At 41.3% G+C, this 22353-nt stretch overlaps 1 protein-coding gene across 1 annotated transcript in view; it reads right to left on the bottom strand.

Moving 5' to 3' along the window:
* ARFGEF3 (ARFGEF family member 3) overlaps window positions 1–22030 on the bottom strand; it is a 95678-nt gene extending 73648 nt beyond the window's left edge. The window contains exons 1-4 of the mRNA XM_059468287.1: window positions 21928–22030; window positions 20796–20847; window positions 8628–8709; window positions 5498–5629 (exon numbers count right to left, since the gene is read on the bottom strand). Of these exons, the coding sequence (XP_059324270.1) occupies window positions 5498–5629; window positions 8628–8709; window positions 20796–20847; window positions 21928–22012 (351 nt within the window). The 5' untranslated portion in view covers window positions 22013–22030. The remainder of the gene's footprint in view (window positions 1–5497; window positions 5630–8627; window positions 8710–20795; window positions 20848–21927) is intronic.
* Between the last annotated feature and the right edge of the window lie 323 nt (window positions 22031–22353).

Below are 22353 nucleotides of genomic sequence, written 5' to 3'. Positions count from 1 at the left end.
ATTAAACCTCATTCACAGATAAAACAGACTTCTGGCTGACTCCTCACTGAAAGCCTACAGAAGAAAAATCCTAAAGAATTTGCCCATCTGCAAGAAATACACCTAATCCAGAAACAAATGCAAGTTGGTGTCACTGGGAATAAACTAATCTTTCCTAAATGAAACTGCTGTTCGCCATGTACAATAGGTAAATGATGGGAACTAGAAAAGTCTTCCCTCTAGAGCCACTTAGGAAGATTATTTTTTGTTTCAAAGCAATCCTCAAGTCTATTAAAAAACCACCACAAGTAAGGTTGCTGCAACTCAACCATGTCAAGTCTTCTGAGATGTAATAAGAAGCAAAGCTTGGAATCTTCACAGACAGAACAGAGTACATATTCATAACATGCCCAGCATATAACTATTAATTATAACAGTGAAATAAAGAACAAGTATTTGGAAGAACATCAAATCCAAAAACTGAGTTTCTTTCACAAGAGGTCATTATTCTTTTTCTTGCTTAAAAATTTCTGTCCTGCAAGCTCTAAATTTCCCAGGAAATATGGACATAGACTGGACTGAAATGCATTGAATTATATGACAAGGCTGTTTCTGTGACTGAAGAAAACAAAAGGATGCAGTGGAAAGGGAAATCTTACACAATCAATCACACCTTTGTCCTAAGAGCAACTTTCTTAGTTCAGTACCCATTATATTACAGTGTATCTGGTTTATCTGGAGAATATGTTTCTGTGTATCTGGTTTGTCTGAAGAACTTGTTTCTATGTGAGGATTCATCTTATAATTTGCAATTCTTCATTAAACGTTTTTTGTTGTTATCTGAGAATAATGTTATCACAGTCAGATAGGAGTACTGCATTATTACAAAGGTGATCAACTCATAAGTGAAAGTGACTATAACATGCATGAGAATAAAGGAAAAAGAAAAAGAAAGAAAAATATCCAAGTGTCTCTCCTGTTTAGGATTCCTTCCATACTTCCCACTTCCTCAGTATTTGGTTTCAGCTGCCTGGGTGCCACAGTTACACTCAAAGCCTAATTCCAGTCTTTCTGGCAGGATAGCTTTTTAGAGTCAGGGCTAGTGATGAAAAATTACCAAAAACTCAAAGAGGGAAAGTCAAAATCACAGAATTGCTGAGGTTTGAAGTGACTGCAATCCAGAGGTTCAGCTATAGATTAGATTCCCAGTTTCCTTTTCCACTGCTGATCTGACAATATTTGATGGTGCTTTTGTCAATACTGCATGCATTTCTCCAAGCAAAGGTCTAACTGCTTGGAGAGGAGGTTTTAAAAACATCTGAAGCCAGAATTTAAAAGCACCAAGCTGGGGAGGGGGAAATCAGGATTCCCTGACTCCACAACTAAACTCAAAAGCAAGTATTAACCTTCAGTCCAGAACATGTCCCCTTTCTGCTGCAGACTATCTACAGATTGTTAGTCTAGTGCTTAACGTCAACAAGATGTCCCCACCCCTCAATGTGAGACACACCATTGCATTTCACTCAATTGTAACATGGCACCACGTCACACAACAAATTTTTTCCCACTTCTGAGCCAGCCCCACTGTGTGATCATGTTCATCCAAGGAAAGTGCTAAATGACTGTCCTCCTGATTTTTTCTATGCATCTGCAGCTGTAGAAATAGAGCAGTGAGTCACTCTGGTATCTCACTGATAAAGCATTGCATTTGATTAGCAATCAATATATCTCTTCCTTCCTACATGAATATTCTAAAGAAAATATAAAAGTATAAATATTTAATTATTCAGTTTGAAACTGAAGTTATTGATGTATAACAAAATCATCAGCAAGGTACTGTATGATTGTGTGATTTTTCCTTTCCACTGACACAGCTAGTTGAGCATAGTAAAACACAAACTGGTAACACACATATTAGAAAGCTTTTCAGTGTTATGGCAACAAAGATGACAAGCGCAAAGGTGAATACAAAAGTGGCCTTGTGTCAGACACACTATTCTCTCTAGCCAGACTTCCTGAATTATCTCAGTATTTATTAATGTAAGTTAAAGCACCTAAATAACCTCACTTTAGTCCCTGGTGTGAAAATACTAATAAATCTCTACCATAAAATGTATCAGAGATACAGAGAATACACGGAGTGGTAGTAATTGAGATATTCTAAAGAAATATTTGGCTTAGCGGTTAAACAACATACAAGTCTGAATGCAAAATTTATATACCCAGACAGCTTGCTTTGATATGTGGGAAATCAAAGCCAGTTAATACACCTGTGTTTGTTCTTCATGCCCATTCATGTCAAAGAGAAACCACAGCCTTTCCCCCTTCCTCACTGAAAAGATCACTGCCTTTTTTGGGCATAAAAGTGCTGCTGGCATAAGAATTATCCAGTGATTAGCAATTATAAGGGTGTTGTTCTGCAAGAAAAATAAGCAAGGACTTCAGAGTATCACTTCTATTTTGGAATTCAAGGGAGGAATTTCCCCATATAATGACAACATGAAAAACCTTTATAAAGAGAAAGGCACAATCCCCAAGAGGTAGTCAGAAGAAGCAGAGAGTCAAGCCAAGTTTATGCAAAGGTAAGAAGTACCTCACCTAGCACAGAGGAGAGAGATAATGTGAGAGGGGAAAGCTTTTTTTTCATCTTGACAGTTGCATTTGGGCAGTTCAAATCTTCCCTGGCTGCCCAGGACACACTCCTGCACAGTCCCCAGCCCTGGCCTTTAAGTCTGAATGCTATCAGGTTTTTTGATCCTCCAGTATGGCAATCAGGAGAGTATTCCATGTCACTCATCCTTAAAAATCAGAAGGATTTCGTACCTAGCCATAAGTTAGTCAATGTCCTTCCATTTTTAAAACAGAGGCTCCAACTTTGCTTTTTTCAGTTCCAGAAGAGATCCAGCTAGCACTTTCCTCCATTTATTTACAGCAACCATTAGAGCTACTCATACCACCATTCCTGTCTAAGGATGGCCCATCACAAGACTGCACATGCTCCGAAAGTGTGTGAGGCAAGGCAACTACTGCCCTTGCACCTTTTTCCTTTCACTGCCAATTCCAACATGCAGCCATCTGAATGTAAAAAGCATCTTTATAGAATGCTTTCCTCAGCTAATCAGATCCCTTCACACTTCCATCTGTAATACAGGTGGGTCACAACAAACCATTAATATAAATACCCAAGACTTTTTTTTTTATAGTACGGGAAGTGTGAATTTCTGGCATACTCTTACTGGGAACAGTAGGAGATATTTTGGATAGAATATTGAAAAAAATCCCCAAACGCATTAAAAGGATTTAGGAGCTTACCAGCAACTTACATTGCTGCTGAATTCTGTGCTCCTGCATATCTACTTTCACACTGATTTTGCACGACTAAAAGCTTTTGTGTAATCTTTGATGGTTGCACTCTTAATACCCATGAGACTGTGCAGTGAGTCACAAAGAACCAGGCTGGCACCACAGCTGACACAGTTTCACACAAACCTGCTCACACTCAGGAGTGTCTCATGTCTATCTGCACTAGATAGAGACATATTTTATCTTCTCCAAATGAGTAACACAGTCTAATGTACAATCATAAGCTGTCTTGAGGACACATTTTAGCAGATCCAAGGACATAAACACATTGCTGAGACCAGCTGCGAGAAATCTCCCTCCTTCCTCTCCAAAGGCTTTAGCCATCCATCAGGCCTGGGTTAGCTAGTAACATTTTCAAATGTTGCAATGGCATCTGTAACCTTCAGGTTACAATCTGGAGAGATGTCTGCTTGATTTGACTGTCAGGCAAGGCTCAGATCTAATGAGTCTGTGTTTTAACTGTCCTGATTACAATATGTTCTGGCCCTCTGGTCTCTTGAAATATTTAAATCAAAATAGAATTTTGCTTTGTTCTCAAAATGGGAAGTTGAAGTTGTAGCCTGATTTTTACGAATATATACATTTTGCTCAGGATTTGCACATCAAAATTTCACTCAGTGAAATTAAGACAATGTTCTCTTTTCTCTTTTGCACTTAAACTGGAACTGAACATGGTTTTCTAATTTAAAAAAAAGCATACATAAATGCAATGTTTTGGCTTGGGTTTTCTGTGGTTTGATGTTTTGAAATTATATTTGCTTCTCACATGTCAAGAGAACTTGAGAAGATGTTTAGTCAGAACTGTAGAAAAATACAGCGTTCACATTCTTCTTAGTGTGGGGGCTTTGCCTTGCAGATGTACATTCAGGGTTTCAAAGAAACTGTGCATGCACATTCTGAATCTGTAACACTCAAGAATGTAAAAAAGTAACTTGTAAAAAATTATTGCATTCCAAGAGGAGCCTGTTGGTTCAGTACAGCAAGTACTTAACTCTTCCCCTTTCCCTCTGTAGAGACAAAAGGGTCAGGAAGGAGGTGTGCTGGGTTAGGAATGCAGAGCAGGGTGTCGTGGGTTAAGCACAAGCCTGCTGCCATAAAACAGGTAACAGTCCACACAAATACTACTCCTTTTTTTGTTGCTAGGTTCACCTCTCTGCAAGTTCTGACACAGTGTGCATATTCCACCTCCAGTGTAAAGAGTACAGATGGTAGAGAGCAGTTTCTTAGTGGGTAACATACATTCACTAGACGCAAGATGTCACACAGAAGAAACAAAATAACTAATCTATGCAGTAAGAAATAAAGGATGGTCAAGGAATAGACCCAAATATATCAATCAGTACTAGGTATAATGAACATGCAAAAAGGACCACCAGGTTTGTTCCAAAATGGTTTCACCAATGATCAGCTATAGCACAACAAACCCTGCAGTGCAAAGTTTACACCCAAACATCTGAAAATTGCCCACCATCATCTTGCTTTGTACAAATTATACAGGTATTGGCAATACTGATATAGAAAAATGACTCTGAAGTCATACAACCAACATGATCACAGGGCAAGGCATTTTGGTATCGCCTCTCTGCCAAAACAGAACCTCCTGGCAGCTCAGCTTCCTAACATGCTCACAGGAGAATGCTAGAGTATTCCAGAAATTGAAGTTCTGACAGAGTATACAAAACACTAATTTCCCTTATGCACTGGTCCAGGGATATTTTGATGCCTAAACAGATCATGCTCTGTCATTAGCACTTTACAAAGAGAAAATACAGATAACAAATTACACAGCACCTGTGCACACACAATACAAAATTAAAAGTGTGCACAGCCCATCCTACAACCACTAAAGCTCAATAACAAACTTCCAGAACTACAAGTCCTTCGCCTGTGCTCTCCTATGGAGGAAATTGATTGTGCTGCTGAAGTTTGTTAAAACTGGAATCACCAGTATTCTGAATCCTAATGCAAACTATCTTCTATCTAATCCAGGGAAACACAAAACAGAAATGAAAACAACTGACATCTGCCAGTAGGAAAAGGGAATCAAATACTGTCCCAAAATGAAGATTTTCAAGGCAGCACCAAATTTATTTGCTAACCCAGCATTCAGTCACACAGCCTCCGCTGCAAGCACTGATGTGTGTGAAACACTAACCTTCATCACTTCAACCTGCAGGTCTTCATTGAGTGATGGAGTCACTTTGACAGCATTCAGCATCTGATTAAGCAACTGTTTTTCATCTGAGTCTGTTTCCACGGATACAAACCTCTCATCAGACAGCAGCTTCTGCAGAGAGAAAATGGCAATGTACATGTTGAGACAAAAACTGCCTCTGCAAAGTACTGCACCTAAACCTATTAGGGCTTGGTACTAGGGTGGTTAGGCTTTCTGTCTAAAATTTTCAAATTAATCCAGTAATATAAAATACAAGAAAAACAGTAAAACTGGGAGATCTGTGTCGTGTCAGTTGCCATTGCAGTATCATCTTTGCCCATCCCACATCCCCAGTGACTAGAATAAAGCAGACATCAGTAACTGATATCACTTCAGCTAATGTCCTTAGCAAAACTGCTCAGTATTTTAGAAGCTGGGAGAGCCTGAAACCTTTGCAGCCCCCCAGATCATCAAAACAACAACAAATTTTTAAAAAACCCACTCAGGCTAGCATCCTGGCATTGAAGTAGTGCTATCAGATCTCCTGCCCAACAGGAGACAGTCACCTACTGTCCCAATTACTCCAATAGAGCACAAGTGCTGTGGAAGCAGCAGTTTTGATCCCTGGCAAAATGTGTTTTGTGTCATACAAAAGTTGACCATTAATGAATACAATCAAGTCCTCAGACAAAAAGCCCAGTTAACAAGTGACTTACACAAACACTCACAGAAACCAACCCAAGCTGACATGATACCAAAATTCCTTGTCCTCACATTAGGTTGGTTGAGCTGAATTCAATACAGACTGATTGAACCTCAGACGGAGTATTTTAGACTGATCAGATTTACTTTGCCCAATATCTCAGAAACATCTCCCGACATTGTCAATGGCACTATTTCCTTGGAGTTCTATTAGAAATGCCTCTTCCATACAGTCTATAACCATCTTCATGGGTGTCTCCCATTAGTGGCAGGCATCCTGCAAGAGATGTATCCACACAAGTCTTTTCCCAGCTCCTATCTTCTCAGAAGATTCCACAACAGAGCAAAACTAGCTTGTCTTAATCCCAGGGACACAACCTTGCTCTGTCTTCGTAGAGACTTTGAGCAGCCCACTTCCCTCTCCACATTCTGCATCACTTTTTTACTGATGCTCATCTGCAGCTTCAACATTGCAGCACAGTCCACTGGCTCACTCCTACTTCTTATTTCCTATGCTTGTACTGGTTTTAGCTGGGATAGTGCTAATTTTCTTCACAGGAGCTCAAAGAGTGCTTTGTTCTGGATATGTGACCAAAACAGCACTGATAACACACCCAAGTTTTGCTATTGCTGAGCAGAGCTCACACAGCCTCAAGGCTGCCTGTTTCTCAGACTGGTTCCCCAGTGAGTAGGCTGGGGTTGCAGAGTTTGGCAGGGGACACAGCTGGGACAGCTGACCCCAACATGACCACTGGGATATCCCAAACCATATGACACTGCTCAGCAACAACAGCTGGGCAAAGAAAGAGGAAGTGGATGGAACACAGATATTCACAGTTAAGGCATCTGTCTTCCAATATAACAGTTACCCATGATGAAGCCCTGCTTTCCTAGAGATGGCCAAACACTTGCTGCTCCATGGGAAGTGATGAATGAATTCCACATATTCCTTTATTTGTACATGCAGCTTTGCTTTCACTATTAAACTTGGTCTTAGCTCACAATTTTCCTCACTTTTACCCTTTTGATTCTCTCTCCCATACCTCTGAGAGGGAAGGAGTGAGTGGGTAAAGCTGAACTGCCAGTCAGGGTTTTAAACTCAGAATGTTTTAAAGCATTTCCCACATACCAGAATATCAAATGTCTTTTCTCTGTACAGCCTGATGAGATTTAACTAAATCTGCAATGACAATAATGGGGTTTTCTATATAAAGAAGAATGTTTAGTTCAGGATGGGAGATATGGAGCTGTTGGAGTCAGCGCTAAGATGACAAAGAAACTGGTGCACCTCTCTTATGAGGAAAGGCTGAGAGCTGGGACTGCTCAGACTGGAGAGAGAAGGCTCAGGGAGGATCTCACCACCACACATAAATATCTGAAGAGTGCAAAAAGGGCAGGAACTTTTCATTGGTGCCCACTGACAAGACAAGAAGCTCTGGGCACAAACTGAAACACAGAAGGTTTCCTCTGAACACCAGGAGAAAATTTACAGTAAGGGTGATCAAACACAGGCTGTCCAGAGAGGTTGTGGTGTCTCCAGCCCTGGAGGCACCTCTTTTCCAGTCTAAACAGAGCCAGCTCTCAGCCCTTCCTCATAAGAGAGATGCTCCAGACCCTTTGTTATCTTAACAGCCCTTCCCTCCAATATGAGGAACTCTCTAACCAAGTGTCTGACACCTCATGCTGGATAAGGTGAATTTGAATGACCCACTTACATCTTATATTCCCAGAACAATTTCTTTCTGGCCCTCCAAGGGAAAAAATTCTGTTTGGAAAATGGATTTTATATCCCAGCAGTGTGCCAGGCTTTTCCACAACTAGTATCCCCCTAGTGATAAGTATTTACTGACTTTTACTCATTTGTCCAATTAAAAGAACAGTAAACTGCTTTAGTTTTTATACTGTCAAACCCAGGAGAGTTTTTTTTGTTGCTTGTGCTGCACTGCTGTTCTCTTTTGCAATTTCATAGACTTCCAAATCAGATGCTGTTTCTACTGTCTTCAGTGTACAAAAAACCCAGAAAAATGTCCACACATAAAGAACACAGCTCCAGGTCCTCTATTAACTTCTCCATCTTCCAAGCACTGCTGTCTTCTTTTCTAGAGGAAACAAGACAGCAAGTCCCAGCTTAATTTCTAAGATGCTTAGCAGTGGCAAACTTTTCTATGAGTAGCACAGGGTCCACAAGGAAGAGTACATCTACATTTCAATGTTAAAATGCAAGACCTCCCACCTACCTGCAAAACATTTTTAGGCTTCTTCAAAATCACCAGCCTTTACTTGCATCCTAACTTCTGAACAGAAATGTGAACATTGTTGTTAGGTTCAACCAAGGACAGATGCTTTTTCTGCAGTATTTTTCAAAAGAAAAGCCTAGATTTTCTTGACACCCACTGCCTGCCAACACACTCCCACTGTAAAGTCATACCTGCATCCCTGCTAGAGCCTGTTGGGCCAGCTTCATGCTCTTTGATTCCAGAGCCAGTTGAAGAGGAAGGAGACACTTCTCCCTAAGCAAAATTTAAAACAAGTGAGAGGGGAAAATGCAATTAAAATTGGTATTCAAGTAACATTCCAGAAGGGCTGTATCAATTTCAGAAAGATCATGTTTGCATACAGCATCCAAGGATAATTTCACAATTCTGTGAAGCACTTTTACCCTCTAAAGAAAGCTGGCATATTTCACACACTTCACACATCTCTAATCCAAAAAGCACCTTAAAGTGCTTTTACATTGTGCCTTTGTTATACTCCGTCTCTTAAAGTGAGGAGAACCCGCATTTGAAATCAGCAGATCAACAGGTGCCGAAACAAGGTACCTGTGCATTAACTGGTGCTCCATCAGCCAGACACAAACAGGAAAAAAGGAAGGCAAAAAGATTATTACAGTGTATAGTACTAACTGAAGGACGCTAAAAACTGATGGTTATTTGGACCTGCATGTCTTCTAGGCAGAACATCACATTTGTTTTAGACTTTCTACAGATTTTTGCAACAGCATATAAACATTTTGGGCATTATTAATACTGAATTAGTTTATTCTCACATTAAAGTGGATGGACACTGGGAGGAGAGGGGAAAATGAAGAAAGTCATAAGCCACTGGAGTGGATCCAGTTCAGTTTCATGATAATGAAGACAGGTGGGAGCTCCTATGGCTTATGTGTAGCTACCTCGCACATCAGCATGTTGCCTGCCATCTGTCATCACATACTGCAATGAGCAGAGAACAATAACAGCTTTGATAGATGTCCCAAAAAGAAGAGCGAAAAATGACAAACAGGAGGATGGAAATTAGAACAGATTCAATTAGCTGAACTTCCCATCCTTGCTAAAAATGTTTAACTGAAAATCTAATTAGGGCTGCTGCAGACTGTGCTCCCACTGTATTCTTGGAGAAAATGAATTGCCATTGTGTCATTTCCTGTTCTTGTTACACACTCAGTCAATTAAGTCTTTAGCATTTCTATGCTACAGCTATGAAACACCTGCAGAGATTCTTACAATGTTTGATTAGCTTGAGCACCCTTCACATTTCAGTTCAACCTGCCATTTAAATGCATCATCTGATAGCATGAGAACATGAAGGACAGGCAGATAATCCTCAGGCAGAACAGGAGAGAAGGATGTAAGTTAACACAGTCCCTTCTAATGTCTTAAGAATTCAGTTCAATAAGGCTGCAAAATAGGGAATGTAGATTGGAATTACCTCAATGGATTTGAGTGCAGTAAAGTAAGGGAATGAGGTCTGCAGCCCTTTTATAATTCCACTCTGTTTTGAGCAGTGCCTCACCATGGGATTTCATTGCTTACTGCACCGTCTGCAGTTCTGTATGGTTAAGTGACAATTCATGCAGGTTTTGTAGTACTGCACATGAAGGATATTTTACATAAGTGAAGGTCTCAGAATAAGCTGATACACAACAATACACTTCAAAACATGTTTAAGAACATTCTCCATTTACATAATGTACAGAAAGTAGTTTCACACCGTAACTCTTGAGTATCCATACTGCTGCATGCTGGTGTGGACATACATACACACACAGTTTGAGGCACAAATACCTACTTAACCTTGATTGAAACACATCACGTGCAACACAGAGAGAAAATGAAAAGAAGGGAACACCTTTGACTTGGAAGAGAGGAAGCTACCTGCCAGGGCAAGCAAAAAAGCTCAGCCACAGAACCAAGTGCATAATCTGGGGCCAGCATCTCCCAGAGCACAGGCTGTTCCTCCTGAGCAGCCTCACTCCAAAACTGTCAACTTTGCCAACTGCAGAATGAGTGATGGGAACACACACAGCCTTTATATTCAGCACACTAGGTTACAATGACCTTTCTAGTTGTCCAAGCTTGCTGTGGCTTGTCAACCTATCAACCTACCTCCTTCCCTGCAGGTCTGGAATAAGGGATGCTACGGCAGGTCAGGCAAAACAGACTGCCAGAAAGGTCAGAGCAAGACAAATTACTATTGCACGTAGAGAGATCATAAAAATCTTCCTATTCGCATTGTAATGACAAAGAAGCCTTTAGTGAGAAAAGAATAATAGGTCATTAATTCACTCTCATGATAAAAACTGTAATGAAGATAGGAAATTGCCTAAACTTAACTCCTTGTTGTTAGTCCCTGGAACACAGTCTCACAGCCCACCTTCCCCTCCTTGACTTAGGGAAAGGGGCATGATAAATGAAGCATTTTTCCCTTCATGCAAATGGTGATAATCCTATTATTTTTAATCCCATTCCTGAAAATTAAAGATTAAAAATAAGACAGCTCTCTGCATTATCTTCCTGCTGAAAATTACACAGAAGAAGCAAAATTCAGAACCTCAAGGCCTTATCAGCATCCAGTTTGCATTCCACAGAATAATTCACAGCCCAGTCAAAGAAGGGATAAGAATTTGATTCACCACTGTTGCCATTTTCTGATACACTGTTTATTAGGTAGGATAACAGTCATAGCAAAAGTCTGACATACAGTCAGAGTAACCAACGATTGAAAAGATTTTCTCCATCTTGGCTGCTTAAAAAGAACAGAGTAGCACAGTGTAATATTATTAGCATCACTTATTCAAGAAGAAGAGTTGGCCCATGATGAGAAAATAATTGGTAGACATGAATTCTCAGAATTCTGCAAGTACCCACAGCTGCTCCCCTTATGTAAAACAAACAGAAGCAAACACTGTCCTTGCACAAATAGGAATGATTTAATTTACATAAAACAAATTCTAGTGTTGTATATATGAACACATGTACATATCAAAATAGAAACACAAATCTTTTTTCCTGTACTAGTTTAGAGAATATTGTTAAAGATTCCACCAACAAGTTTAGGCATAAAGGAAGTATTTAAAACCTAGACCAGGAAGATGGAATAAATACATCGTTTTTCAAGTAATAACTCTTCAAGAAGAACGAAGATTTAAGTCCTTGCTTGCATTCTAGAGAAATGATTACTGCAGAAATATTATCATCCTACTTACAAAGAGAATTACAGTCAAACTCAGGTTGGAGAGAGGTGTGGAATCCACAGCATATAAATACAAGGCACGTTCTCCCACCTCCACAATGCAGGAAGTCAAACCAGATGATTACAACAGACCCCTTCAGCACTAAAATTTCTACCTTTGTGCAAGTACAAGTTTGTCAATAGTACTTAGAGAAATAGTAGAGCAATGGGATAAAAGACAAATTCTGAAGCCTTCCAGTTAGAACTTTCCTTTTCCAGAAAAAATAAACCAACAAATTATCTTTATGACACTGTGCCACTACAAGATGATCATGCACCGTTAGACAACTTTGGTGCTACCGTGCTGTATTAGAATGAACAAGCACTCAGTGTTGCAGTTTAAAGATCCTGGAAAAAAAACAACGAACAGTTGGGAGACTGTTGCCAAACTACGTAGATATAAATGCTGACTTGCATCCACAGGGCCAGGATTTTAATCCAGTTACTCACTAACACAGAGATACTTGTGGGCATGTTTCCTGTATCACAAGATTTGCCTCATATATTTGCACCCATCAGGTGAGCTTCTACCTTTAAAGAAATTGTAATCTCTGGCTGAAGGCCTTTTCATTTTTCCATCTCACCACTTGCATCTTACTTTTAAAAAAAAAATTTATTTTCCTTCCTACAGAGCACAAAACTCTTTGGTTTTATCCAGTTACAATGGAAAGGCTTCTTCTCCTCTGACTTAAGGTTAATGTTACTTTTCTTTCCATATCCAATTTTCTCACCTCAGCTGCTGACATCAGCTCCCTCTCAGAGTTCCATCCAACTCTGTATTTAATTTTTCCTTCCTCTTTTTTTCATGTATTCCCTCTTCCCTTCAATCCTTTTGCTTTTCAAACTCAGACACAAAGTCTTCATCCAACAGTTAAATAAGCCTGTCTTTGCAGGGAAATATGAGTTGCTTATCAGAGAATGTTTAATGACACAGGGGAAAAAAAAGGACAGAATAATGCCTAAATGTAATTTCACACAGTTTCCTAGCTTGAACTTTAATAATTCTTTTTTCAACCTGGAATTGTGAATGAGATTGCAATTTAAAACTGCTTGGTATTAAAGAAGTGACATAATGGTATTTATAATCTTTTTTATTTACATCCTTTCTAAGATAAATTAATTTGCCACTACAGAAGCAGCATAGCTCTACTCATGGAAAAGGCAAACATGAGCAATTTAATCCTCCAGCCAAGCCAGTGCAGCCAAGACCATAGAATTCATGTGATCATAATTAAGTAGCTCAGCACAGTCACTCAGCCGGAGAGCACTTCCGAGGTCATTTGCCTCCTTGCTATACTAGCTAATAACTGCTTGATTTTAACAGAAACACAAAGTTCCTAGATAGGAGCTTGTTGTCAAGATGAGAACAAAACAGAACCAAAAAAACCCTATAAGCACAAGGTGTACTTTTACTTGAGAGGAGAGAAAGGGAGACAGCAAAAGATTCTACACAATATTAAAGTAAGGTGGACAAGGCCAAAATAATAATCAGATGCTTCCAGTCTCCAAAGCTCTAGCGTAATCTCTCTCTGACACATTCTCACTGCTCTCCCTAGAACATCCACCTCCACAGATATTTGCCCTTTGTGCACAAGGTATCAATAGTCACTCACAAATTCTGCTCTTAAGAAGCTTGATGACACATCAAACCTCACCAGCTCTTAATCATAAAGCAACCTGTAGCCTTTATGTGATTTTGTTGATTATGATTTGGAGTATGAAGATGAGGTGACAAGCTGGACTTGCTCAGCTTACAATTTTGAATGTTTATCAAACTATTCCATGAAATCTCTTTTCCCTATATTCAGTAACTCTGGAAGAGAAGCTAAAGATTTGTCTAGTGAAAGCATTTTGTTTCAAATTTTAAGTACAAAATGACAAATAAAGAGTTTTACGAGAATTAAGTTTCCATCAAGAGAAGTTTTACAATGCTGGAAAAAGGCAGGCTGAGGAAACGGAAAAAGAGACACAGAGGTATCATCACATGGACATCCTGCAAATTACCTTATTTTCTCCACTGCAGCTGTGAGTTACAGAAACCAGATGAAGAAACGGGAGAATGAGGTGTATTTCTGGTCATTACTAGTTACATTTTGAAGGTCAACGCTGTAATCTGCAATGCCATTCAACTTGCACAGCAGTTCAGCGCTAAATCTTGACAGACCTAAGGGATGGCTGCTAAAAATATTCCCATGTTTGCAATGCATTACGTAATTTTATACTCACTGCACTTCAGCATATTCAGTTTCTTAAGCAAACAAACATTGAAGGAAATGAAAGGTAGTGAATTTCCTGCAGCTTTGTTACTTTTCATGGAATGTAAATAAAGGAAATGTGAGAAAAGACTTTCATTATTCCCACTCACCCCTTCATTTTCAAAACAAAGAAAAGTCATGACTTGCACAGCATCGAGCAAAGATCAGAGCAGAGCATTTAGCAGGAAAACAGTCCTCTCAGTTTCAGTGCCACCCCTCTTCCTGCACCATGTAGCAGGAAAACAGTCTCCTCAGTTCCAGTGCCACCCCTCTTCCCGCCCCCAACCACATTTCATTCTGCAAGGCAATTATCAAAAGCCTCATGATGTTCTCGTTTTCTACTCTTCTGCAAGCCCTGAAAGTGACCAAATGTTTAAGACAAACACACATACTGCTATCCTGTTATCATCCTTAGAACCTTAGGTCAATATTTCAGTTGCATTTGTTGTTAGAAGTCTGACAGTTAAAACTATGGCCGCTTTCATCCTCAGCCCCACCCAGCTGCTCCCCACTCCCATTCTACCGGCTCCCATGAAGAAAATTAACCTCAGCCCAGCCAAGACTGTGCGGTTTTGTCACAAAACAGAATGAATTTTTGGAAGAGTCTATAAAAGGAACAAAGACCCAAGGCAGTGGTGATTATTATGGTTCACTAATACAAAGAAGATCAGGAAAGGCAGTAAGTTAGTTTCAGAAAGAGCAAGCACTGCTCTTTTACAAAAACACCACTGAAACCAAAGAAACAAACCTCATTCAATCTCACAAGTAAGAGTAACAGAAACCATGTGTCTTTTTTCATAACATGCTAAATTTTGCTCATACATTCAAGAGTCACGACCCCAGCTAACAGGTTTTCAGGGACTCCTGAGACTGACCCTTTACCCTTTCCTCCCCAACACCACTGTCTTTTGGGGTGGCAGACCAGGTGCAAAATCTTGCTGAGATAAAAATACCTGCCCATTGGACAAGAAATAGGGCCACTTACATATCCCAGATTAAACACACAGATTGATTGAAATACTGTATCAGTGGCACATTGTCTTTCTAAATACTAATTTCCTTCCCCCATCTACTCCCCAACATTAGAACTGAGAATGCAAAACTTTAAATCAAGACCAGTGCATGTACACCATCCAAAACACCAAATGGACTACGTAAGTGCTTCCACAAGTCTGGATCCAGGCTGTAAACTGCCAGCATGGGAGATGCAGGTCAGTAATCCACACTGTCACTAGAATCTCTTCTTGGCCAGCTGCCTGCCAGAGAACTCATAATTCACTTGCTGAATGGCAGACAGTGACCATGTAATGGTTGAGCAGCATGAGTCACATCCAGCAGTCACATCCAGGAAGAAAGCACAGGAGCACCTAATGCCAGGTGGATGTGGCAGCAAGAGCAGGAAACAAATTGTTTTAAACAAAGAGAAAGAGTAAAATAAAGAGAGATATGCTGAAACCATCCCGCCCCAAAAAAACCCTCAGAGACAACTATTCCTCTCTCCCCACTCCTTACTTCTGTTCAGGGGATCTGCTATGCATGTATCAGCTTTCTGAGCCACTCTCTCCTAGCAGAAAGAAACTAACAGTGAAACATGAACAAAATTAAGAGATGGGAGATGACGTAAATGATGACATCATAAATATTTCTTCACAATAGAGAAGGTGAAATGCATTCCAAGACCCAAGATTCTGAAAGTGGATGAACTACCTGCAAAGCTAAGTGGATTGAAAGTCTCTAAAGCATTGTTTGTTTGGTGATGATCACACCACAATTACTGCTTTTATTACTTCTTGAGCACATGTAAGGTAAAATGAGCGAGCATGTTGTTTTATTTAAGAGATTATAAACTGCATACTTCTCAAGAACTATGTCAGATGCTAATCTAGAGATACCAAAAAAAAAAAAAAAAGTAGAACTACCACTTTCATCCCCAAATGTTCTCCTTCCCACATGTGCATGACTATAGAAAAAATTCACAAACTGCTCTCAAAAGCTGGCACCAACATGATTAACTGGGACACAAGCAAGAAGAGACAGAATCAGACATGAACTGGTTATTACACAGGACCCTGCTCCTGCTCCTCACTGACTTCTGACTTTCCAGCTGTAATCTCCAGAAATACTGATCACTTTTAAAAGGACAATGAAAAATATAAGAGGAATTTTAGTGGGCTGACTCTGACTGGATGCCAGGCTCCCACCAAAGCAACTCCATCGCTGCCCTCCCCAGCTGGACAGGGGAGAGAAAATATAATGAAGGGTTCATGGTTTGAGATATGGACAGAGAGAGATCACTCTCCAGATACTGCCACAGGCAAAATTGACTCAAATTAGAGAGACTAATTGAATTTGTTATTGCCAAAACCAGAGCAGGGTAATGAGAAGTAAAATAAGCCCTAAACACCTTCCCCCTACTCCTCCCTCCTCCCACCCAGAGACACAGGGAGACAGGGAATGTGGGTTATGGTCAGTTCATCACACGTCGTTCCTGCCACAGCTTAGGGAAAGGAGCCACATCCTGCTTCAATGTGGGTCCTCCACAAGGATACCAGCCCTCCCAGGAAACCTGTTCCTCTGTTCATGAGTCCACAGATACCTGCCAGGAACCTGCTCCAGCACAGGCCTCCCACAGGCTCACAGCCTCCTCTCAGGCATCCCACTGCTCCAGTGTGAGTGTCCTCCATGGGCTGCAGGTGGATCTCTGCGCCCCCATGGACCTCCATGAGCTGCAGGGGCATAGGTGCTTCTCCACTGTCTGCACTATGGGTTTCAGGCGAATCTGAGCTCAGGCACCTGGAACACCTCCTCCTTGTCCTTCTTCACTGACCTTGGTGTCTGCACAGTAGTTCCTCTCACATATTCTCACCCCACTCTTCTCTGGAAGCAATAACATCTGCAAAACAACTCTTTTCCTTGTTCTTACATTTGTTATCATAGAGGGGTTGTCACCTCTTCCGACTAGCCCAGATTTGGCATGGGGCACTTCTGTCTTGAAGCCAGCTGGCATTGGCTCTGCTGGATGTGGGGGAAGCTTCTGGCAGCTTCACACAGAAGCCACTGTTGTAGCCCCTCCTGCAGCCAAAACCTGGCCATGCAAACCCAATTTGCATTTCTTCCAAAAATAAATACTCCTTCAGAAGTCCCAACCAATCTCTTCTTTCCAGCAAAGTCTGCGCTGATAGCAAGTCACCAAGTTCTACATAGCCTGTAAGGCATGACTTAATGATATAATGCATTCCAAGAAACTCTGGCAAGCCCAAGTTTTTTCAAAGCAGTATGTGACTGGCAACTGCTGTCTAGCCTCTTATTTTATCCTCTGATATGTAGATAATCCTCATGAGCATTAAACTGCTCCAATCAAACATTTTTTTCAAAGCTCATTTTCTTGTGTCTGTTGAGTTACCTTTTATAGCTCATATTTCAGCCTCTAAAATCACAACAAGCCAAGAAGAGAGCCTTGTTCAGTGTATAGTGCTGGCCTTAGGGGAGAGTTTGCCATCCTGAAAATGCTGAAGTGAATATAGCCCAGCTGAGTAGCAAACAACTGTTTGCTGGCAGACAACATTAAGGTCTCTAAAGCTATTTTCCATGTGATCAATTCACCAATTAAAACACAAGCACATCAATTTCTCTTATCTAATTCATTATTTATAAGTCAGCCACCCAGCCTCCTCAAGCACTTAGTATATACCCAATTTTCACAACTCATATTCAGAGACAAATACCATCATACTAGACGGATCACAAGAGGCCAGTTACCAACAGGTTATGTGACTCTCCTTTCTCAAGAACTCATGGAACATCTACAGCAAAGCCTTGAACTGACATTTCCATCTTGATCCACTTTAATCTTTGTTATTATCTCCCACCCTTGCCCAATACTCTGATCATAAGTTAAAAGTACCGAAAAATCACACACATATTCCTATCTCAAGGCAGAGTTGACAAGACTTTGTGGGAAACTCTGTGTTTGTTGGAGATTTGTATTTCTTTAGGAAGTGAGATATTTAAATAATGACCCTTACTAGAATCAATATGCAAGGTCATTAACGAGGATTTTGATTCCGAAGTCCAATTAACATCAAAGGAAGTTGAACAGCAAAATAGTCTCATCTAGCTCCCTGAAGATATACCAAACAGACTTCTATCAAACTAATTAAATAATTACATTCCAATCTGGATGGTCAGTCACTGGGACTGCCTTGAGGCAAAAGGTGCTCCCAAACACAGCAGGCATGTGCTATCTAAACTGCTACCAGATAACTGCTGGATGCAAATGCTACAGTTGATGTCCCCAGTTAATTGCACAGATATCAGGGAACTGTAATGTGGTCTGCCTCATGTTCAGTAACACCAGTCCAACTAAGATGAAACCATGGATAGGTCAGGGACATGACAGGACACAGTCTACCCCAATACCACAGTGGAAATAAGTATGTAGCTGATATAATACATGTCAAAAACCCCTTGAACTCAAATGCTCATAGTCTGAGGAAAAGAAGAGACAGCTTGTCTTCCCCATTATCACACTAGGACCACAATTTTACAAAAGACAACTTTACAAAGAACCTCTACTCATCTAGAACTGGGGTCTCAGAAGCAGAGAATGGCTTTTTATTTTGTAAGAAAGAAGTGAGTATAGAGTTTACATGTTCTCATTCTTATGAGCAGCCTTCATTCTTCTGTTCTAGAAAGAAAAGAACATAAGTGTGAAGTGTAGATTAAGGTTCCAACTGGATGAGCAGCCAGAGGCTGATCTGTGTTACAGCAGCTGATACAACCTGCACCTGATGTAAGATTAAAGCAAAAAAGAGGCACGGCCAAGACATGTCCATCCTGCATCTTGGCTGTGTTTCTGGTCACAGCCGTTGCTCTACTTTCCAGGCTATTCTTTTCCAGCATTAGGAACCAAGCCATCACAGTGCTGCTTTTTAACAAATACCAAGTGAAGAACTTTTATCTAATTTGCACATCATGCAGGCAAACTCCAGCCCAAGATGTGGCCCAGTGTGCTGATCTGGAGCCTGGCAGTAGCTTGTCATCAGAGAGTGAAGGGTATGCTTAGCAACACTATCTAAGGCCGTGTGGCTGAGCCTCACCAAGGACCCCACAACAAAAGCTTTTGTCCAAATCCTCTTGTGTTCCTTTCATTTTCCAAAACATCCAGTAATAATGTGCATTGCTACTGACAAGTCTAACATTAAGAGCTTATTTAATCATTGCTACACGTGCAAAGGTATTAACTTTACTTAAAAAGGGGGGATTTACAGTGGAAAAAATACTCCAACTAAACAAACACATTATTAAGAACACTGGAGGAAGAAGAGAAAAAGGCCTCTCTGTAAAGCTGTAGTAGGCAAGGGGAAAAGGAAGAAATGTGGTAACAGCTAGCTAACCAATACATAGGGAATGACAATAGCACTTAAAGGCACAGACCACACACCATACTAGAGGCTGATAAATGGGAAGGTGAAGAGCCAAGTTTTCTCCAGCCACAGTGTCAAGTAAACATAATTCTAGTGGACCTATTGAGAATTAGTCATCCAGCTGTTCCCATTCTGTGCTGGAAATGCATTGTGTCTGGCACTGGTCATGTCAGACCTGTGCTACATCCATCCCCCATTTGATCTGAGGCCTCTTGTGGACTGCAGCTGACAGGAATTTAGAGTGGCTAAAGAACTGCTCCTATTCTTTCCCTGCTTGGTGACTGCTCTGGAAGAACTAGTTCTTCAATCCCTACCTTTCCTTGCAAAGCATATATGAAAGAATCATCAGGGCATTCTTGAGGTGATAAAAATACTCCCAGGAAAGTAATGTTGTAGCAAAACAAATGTTCCCCCCCTATAAGCAGCTCACAGTGGATACCTGAGAAGTTCACAGGACAGGCCAAAAATACAGCAGCATTCCTATATCCTCCTTCATAAGCTCAAACACTTCTGATTAAGGTACTTCTGAATAAGAATGATACCTGTGCATCTGATAGATTTCAATCAATTTCTTTCATGGATTTGTTGAGGTGGTTTTTGCATGCATGCAATCTTTCAGCATCCATTACATTCTCTAAGAAGGCAAGCCTAAGCATTTTGTATCTCAACTATTACGCTCTATAAAAGAACATGCTTTTGTTTTAAACAGTGCACTTGCTGGTTTCCTTTGATGACTCTTAATGGTTCTGTCAAAAAGAACAGTGAATAATTTTACCTATTTACCTACTCCATAACAATGACAATTTCCAAAATGAGATTTTAAATAGCTAGACAAATCAGGGCCATGCCACCTCTCCCATTTTATATGTGTACAAATGGAGGTGGGAAGAAGGAAGAAGGCTCACTCAACATAATCTAGCAGGCTAAAGGAAGAAGTAGGCATAGAAACTGTATTTTTTTTTTAGTTCCTAGTCAGCGTCCTATCTATATGATGATATAATTTTTTAGTTTCTGGAATATTTATTGTCAGTAACAAAATCTGATTTAGATTTAAAAGAACACAAGCACACTGAGAAGAACTAAGAAGCATCCTTGCTTATTACTGAAAGATGGAATTTAGCAGAGAAACTCTTTAGCCCATAAGAGAGCCCTCCTTTCTAACCAATGACACCACTATACATACTCATGCCCATTTTAACACATTTCCATACATTTCATTCAAGGCCAAAGGCCAAGGACTCATCAGAAAATTATCTACTACTACCAGCCTAGATATGTATATCTAAAAACTACAGAAATCACATAGATGCAGCCTGTTCCTCTACCTCACTTTTAATTCAAAATTTTTGCTTCAGTTTTACAAATACTCACAAGCTCCAAAGAACTCAAGTTCAATGTTCTTACCTCAGCTGATATGGTGGTATCTTGATAGCAGCATCAGGAGAATCCAAGGTTTCTGTATAATTAAAGGAAACAACGGGGCTTTTAAAAGAAACTTCTGAGTTCAACCACAGTTAGCACATCTGGCTACAGCCTCCAAGCCAATGATCCTAAAGTTTACACCTATTCCACCTGACAGAACAACAACCACTGCTGCTCTGAGCTGCCAAAGCTTTGCATAAATCCGACAGGGCACTGCATGCCCAATGAGAAGACACCGAGTACCATTTTTTCCCTTTCACTTATCAGCACTTCAGCAGCACATCCACTAAAACTGGAACAGTATAGAGGATACTGGCATGGCTGCTGTGCAAGACTAACATGCAATTAATGAAGCAACTCATGCAACATCAAGATGAAAGGCCAGTAATAAGACAGCAACAGGTCTGATCTACCACAGAATGTTGTAGCTATGCATAGATAAAACCCAAAAATTTAAAGCAATTGAAAGTATCCCAGTTATGCTGATTTAAATTAAGGGTACTGATGATCAGTGTTCCAGGCTGGAAATGTCAAAAAACACTTCAAGACATTAAAAATCTCGGAAAATGGGTGGATGCTAAAATGTACCTAAGCTTGTACTCCCCTGAAAGATTAACTCGTTATACTGATCATTATATTGCAAGGATAAAAGAGCTCGTGTAATCCAGTAGAACAAAACTTCTAGCTTTTAAAATAGATTCCATAAGCCAGTGTAAGAGCTGTACGGCATGGTTTTTACGATGATTTAAAGGAGGGAGGGGGCCTTTAAAGAAAAAGACAGCACCTCGAAAACATACACGGAAACTGACAGCTACCGATATCCGTATATGTGCCTCGCAAGAGCCACGAAGCAGATGCGGGCGGTGGGGAAGGCGAGGGCGGGGATGCTCTCCGGGACCGGCAGCAGGTGCCACGGCGCCTTCCAGCAGCGCGGAGCTCCCAGGCATTTTGAACGGCCCAGGAGCTCCGCTCTCTTCCCAGCCGCTGGAGGCTCGGCTAAGCAGGCTCTCCTTAGAGCGGAACAAGTTTGTTGAGGTCTCCCTGCCCCCTGCTTCAGAGACCCGCTCCATCGGCGGCTCCTGCTCCGCTCCGCTCCCCCGCCCGCGCCCCTTACCGATGGCCCAGGTGCAGCTCTCCTTGATGGCCCTGTGCTTGCTCCCCGACGCCTCCTTCTGCAGCTTTCGCAGGATTTCTTCCATCTTGCCTCCCCCGGGATATTCGCCTAGCCGCGGGGGAGGAGGAGAGGCGGTGAGGAAGAGGAGGAGGAGGCAGGAGGAGGGCGGCGCGGGCGGCGGAGCGGTGCCGGGGCTGTCCCCGCCGCGGCAGTGCCTAGGCGGGAGCGGAGCGTGGCACCCCGCTGCCGCCCCGCTGCCGCTGATGAATCACGCCGAGCTCCATGGCGGGGACACGTCAGTTGTTGCCGCTGCGGAGTCCCTCCTCCTCCTCCTCCTCTCCCACCCCGGGCAGGCCCCGCTGGCGCAGCGGGGTTGGGGCGGGCCTGGCCGTGCCCGCGGGCGCGCAGGGACTCCCTCCCGGCGCT

This window comes from Ammospiza nelsoni, chromosome 3, assembly GCF_027579445.1.
Source record: "Ammospiza nelsoni isolate bAmmNel1 chromosome 3, bAmmNel1.pri, whole genome shotgun sequence".
Lineage (NCBI taxonomy): Eukaryota > Metazoa > Chordata > Aves > Passeriformes > Passerellidae > Ammospiza > Ammospiza nelsoni.
This window is presented reverse-complemented; position numbering and strand designations above follow the sequence as displayed.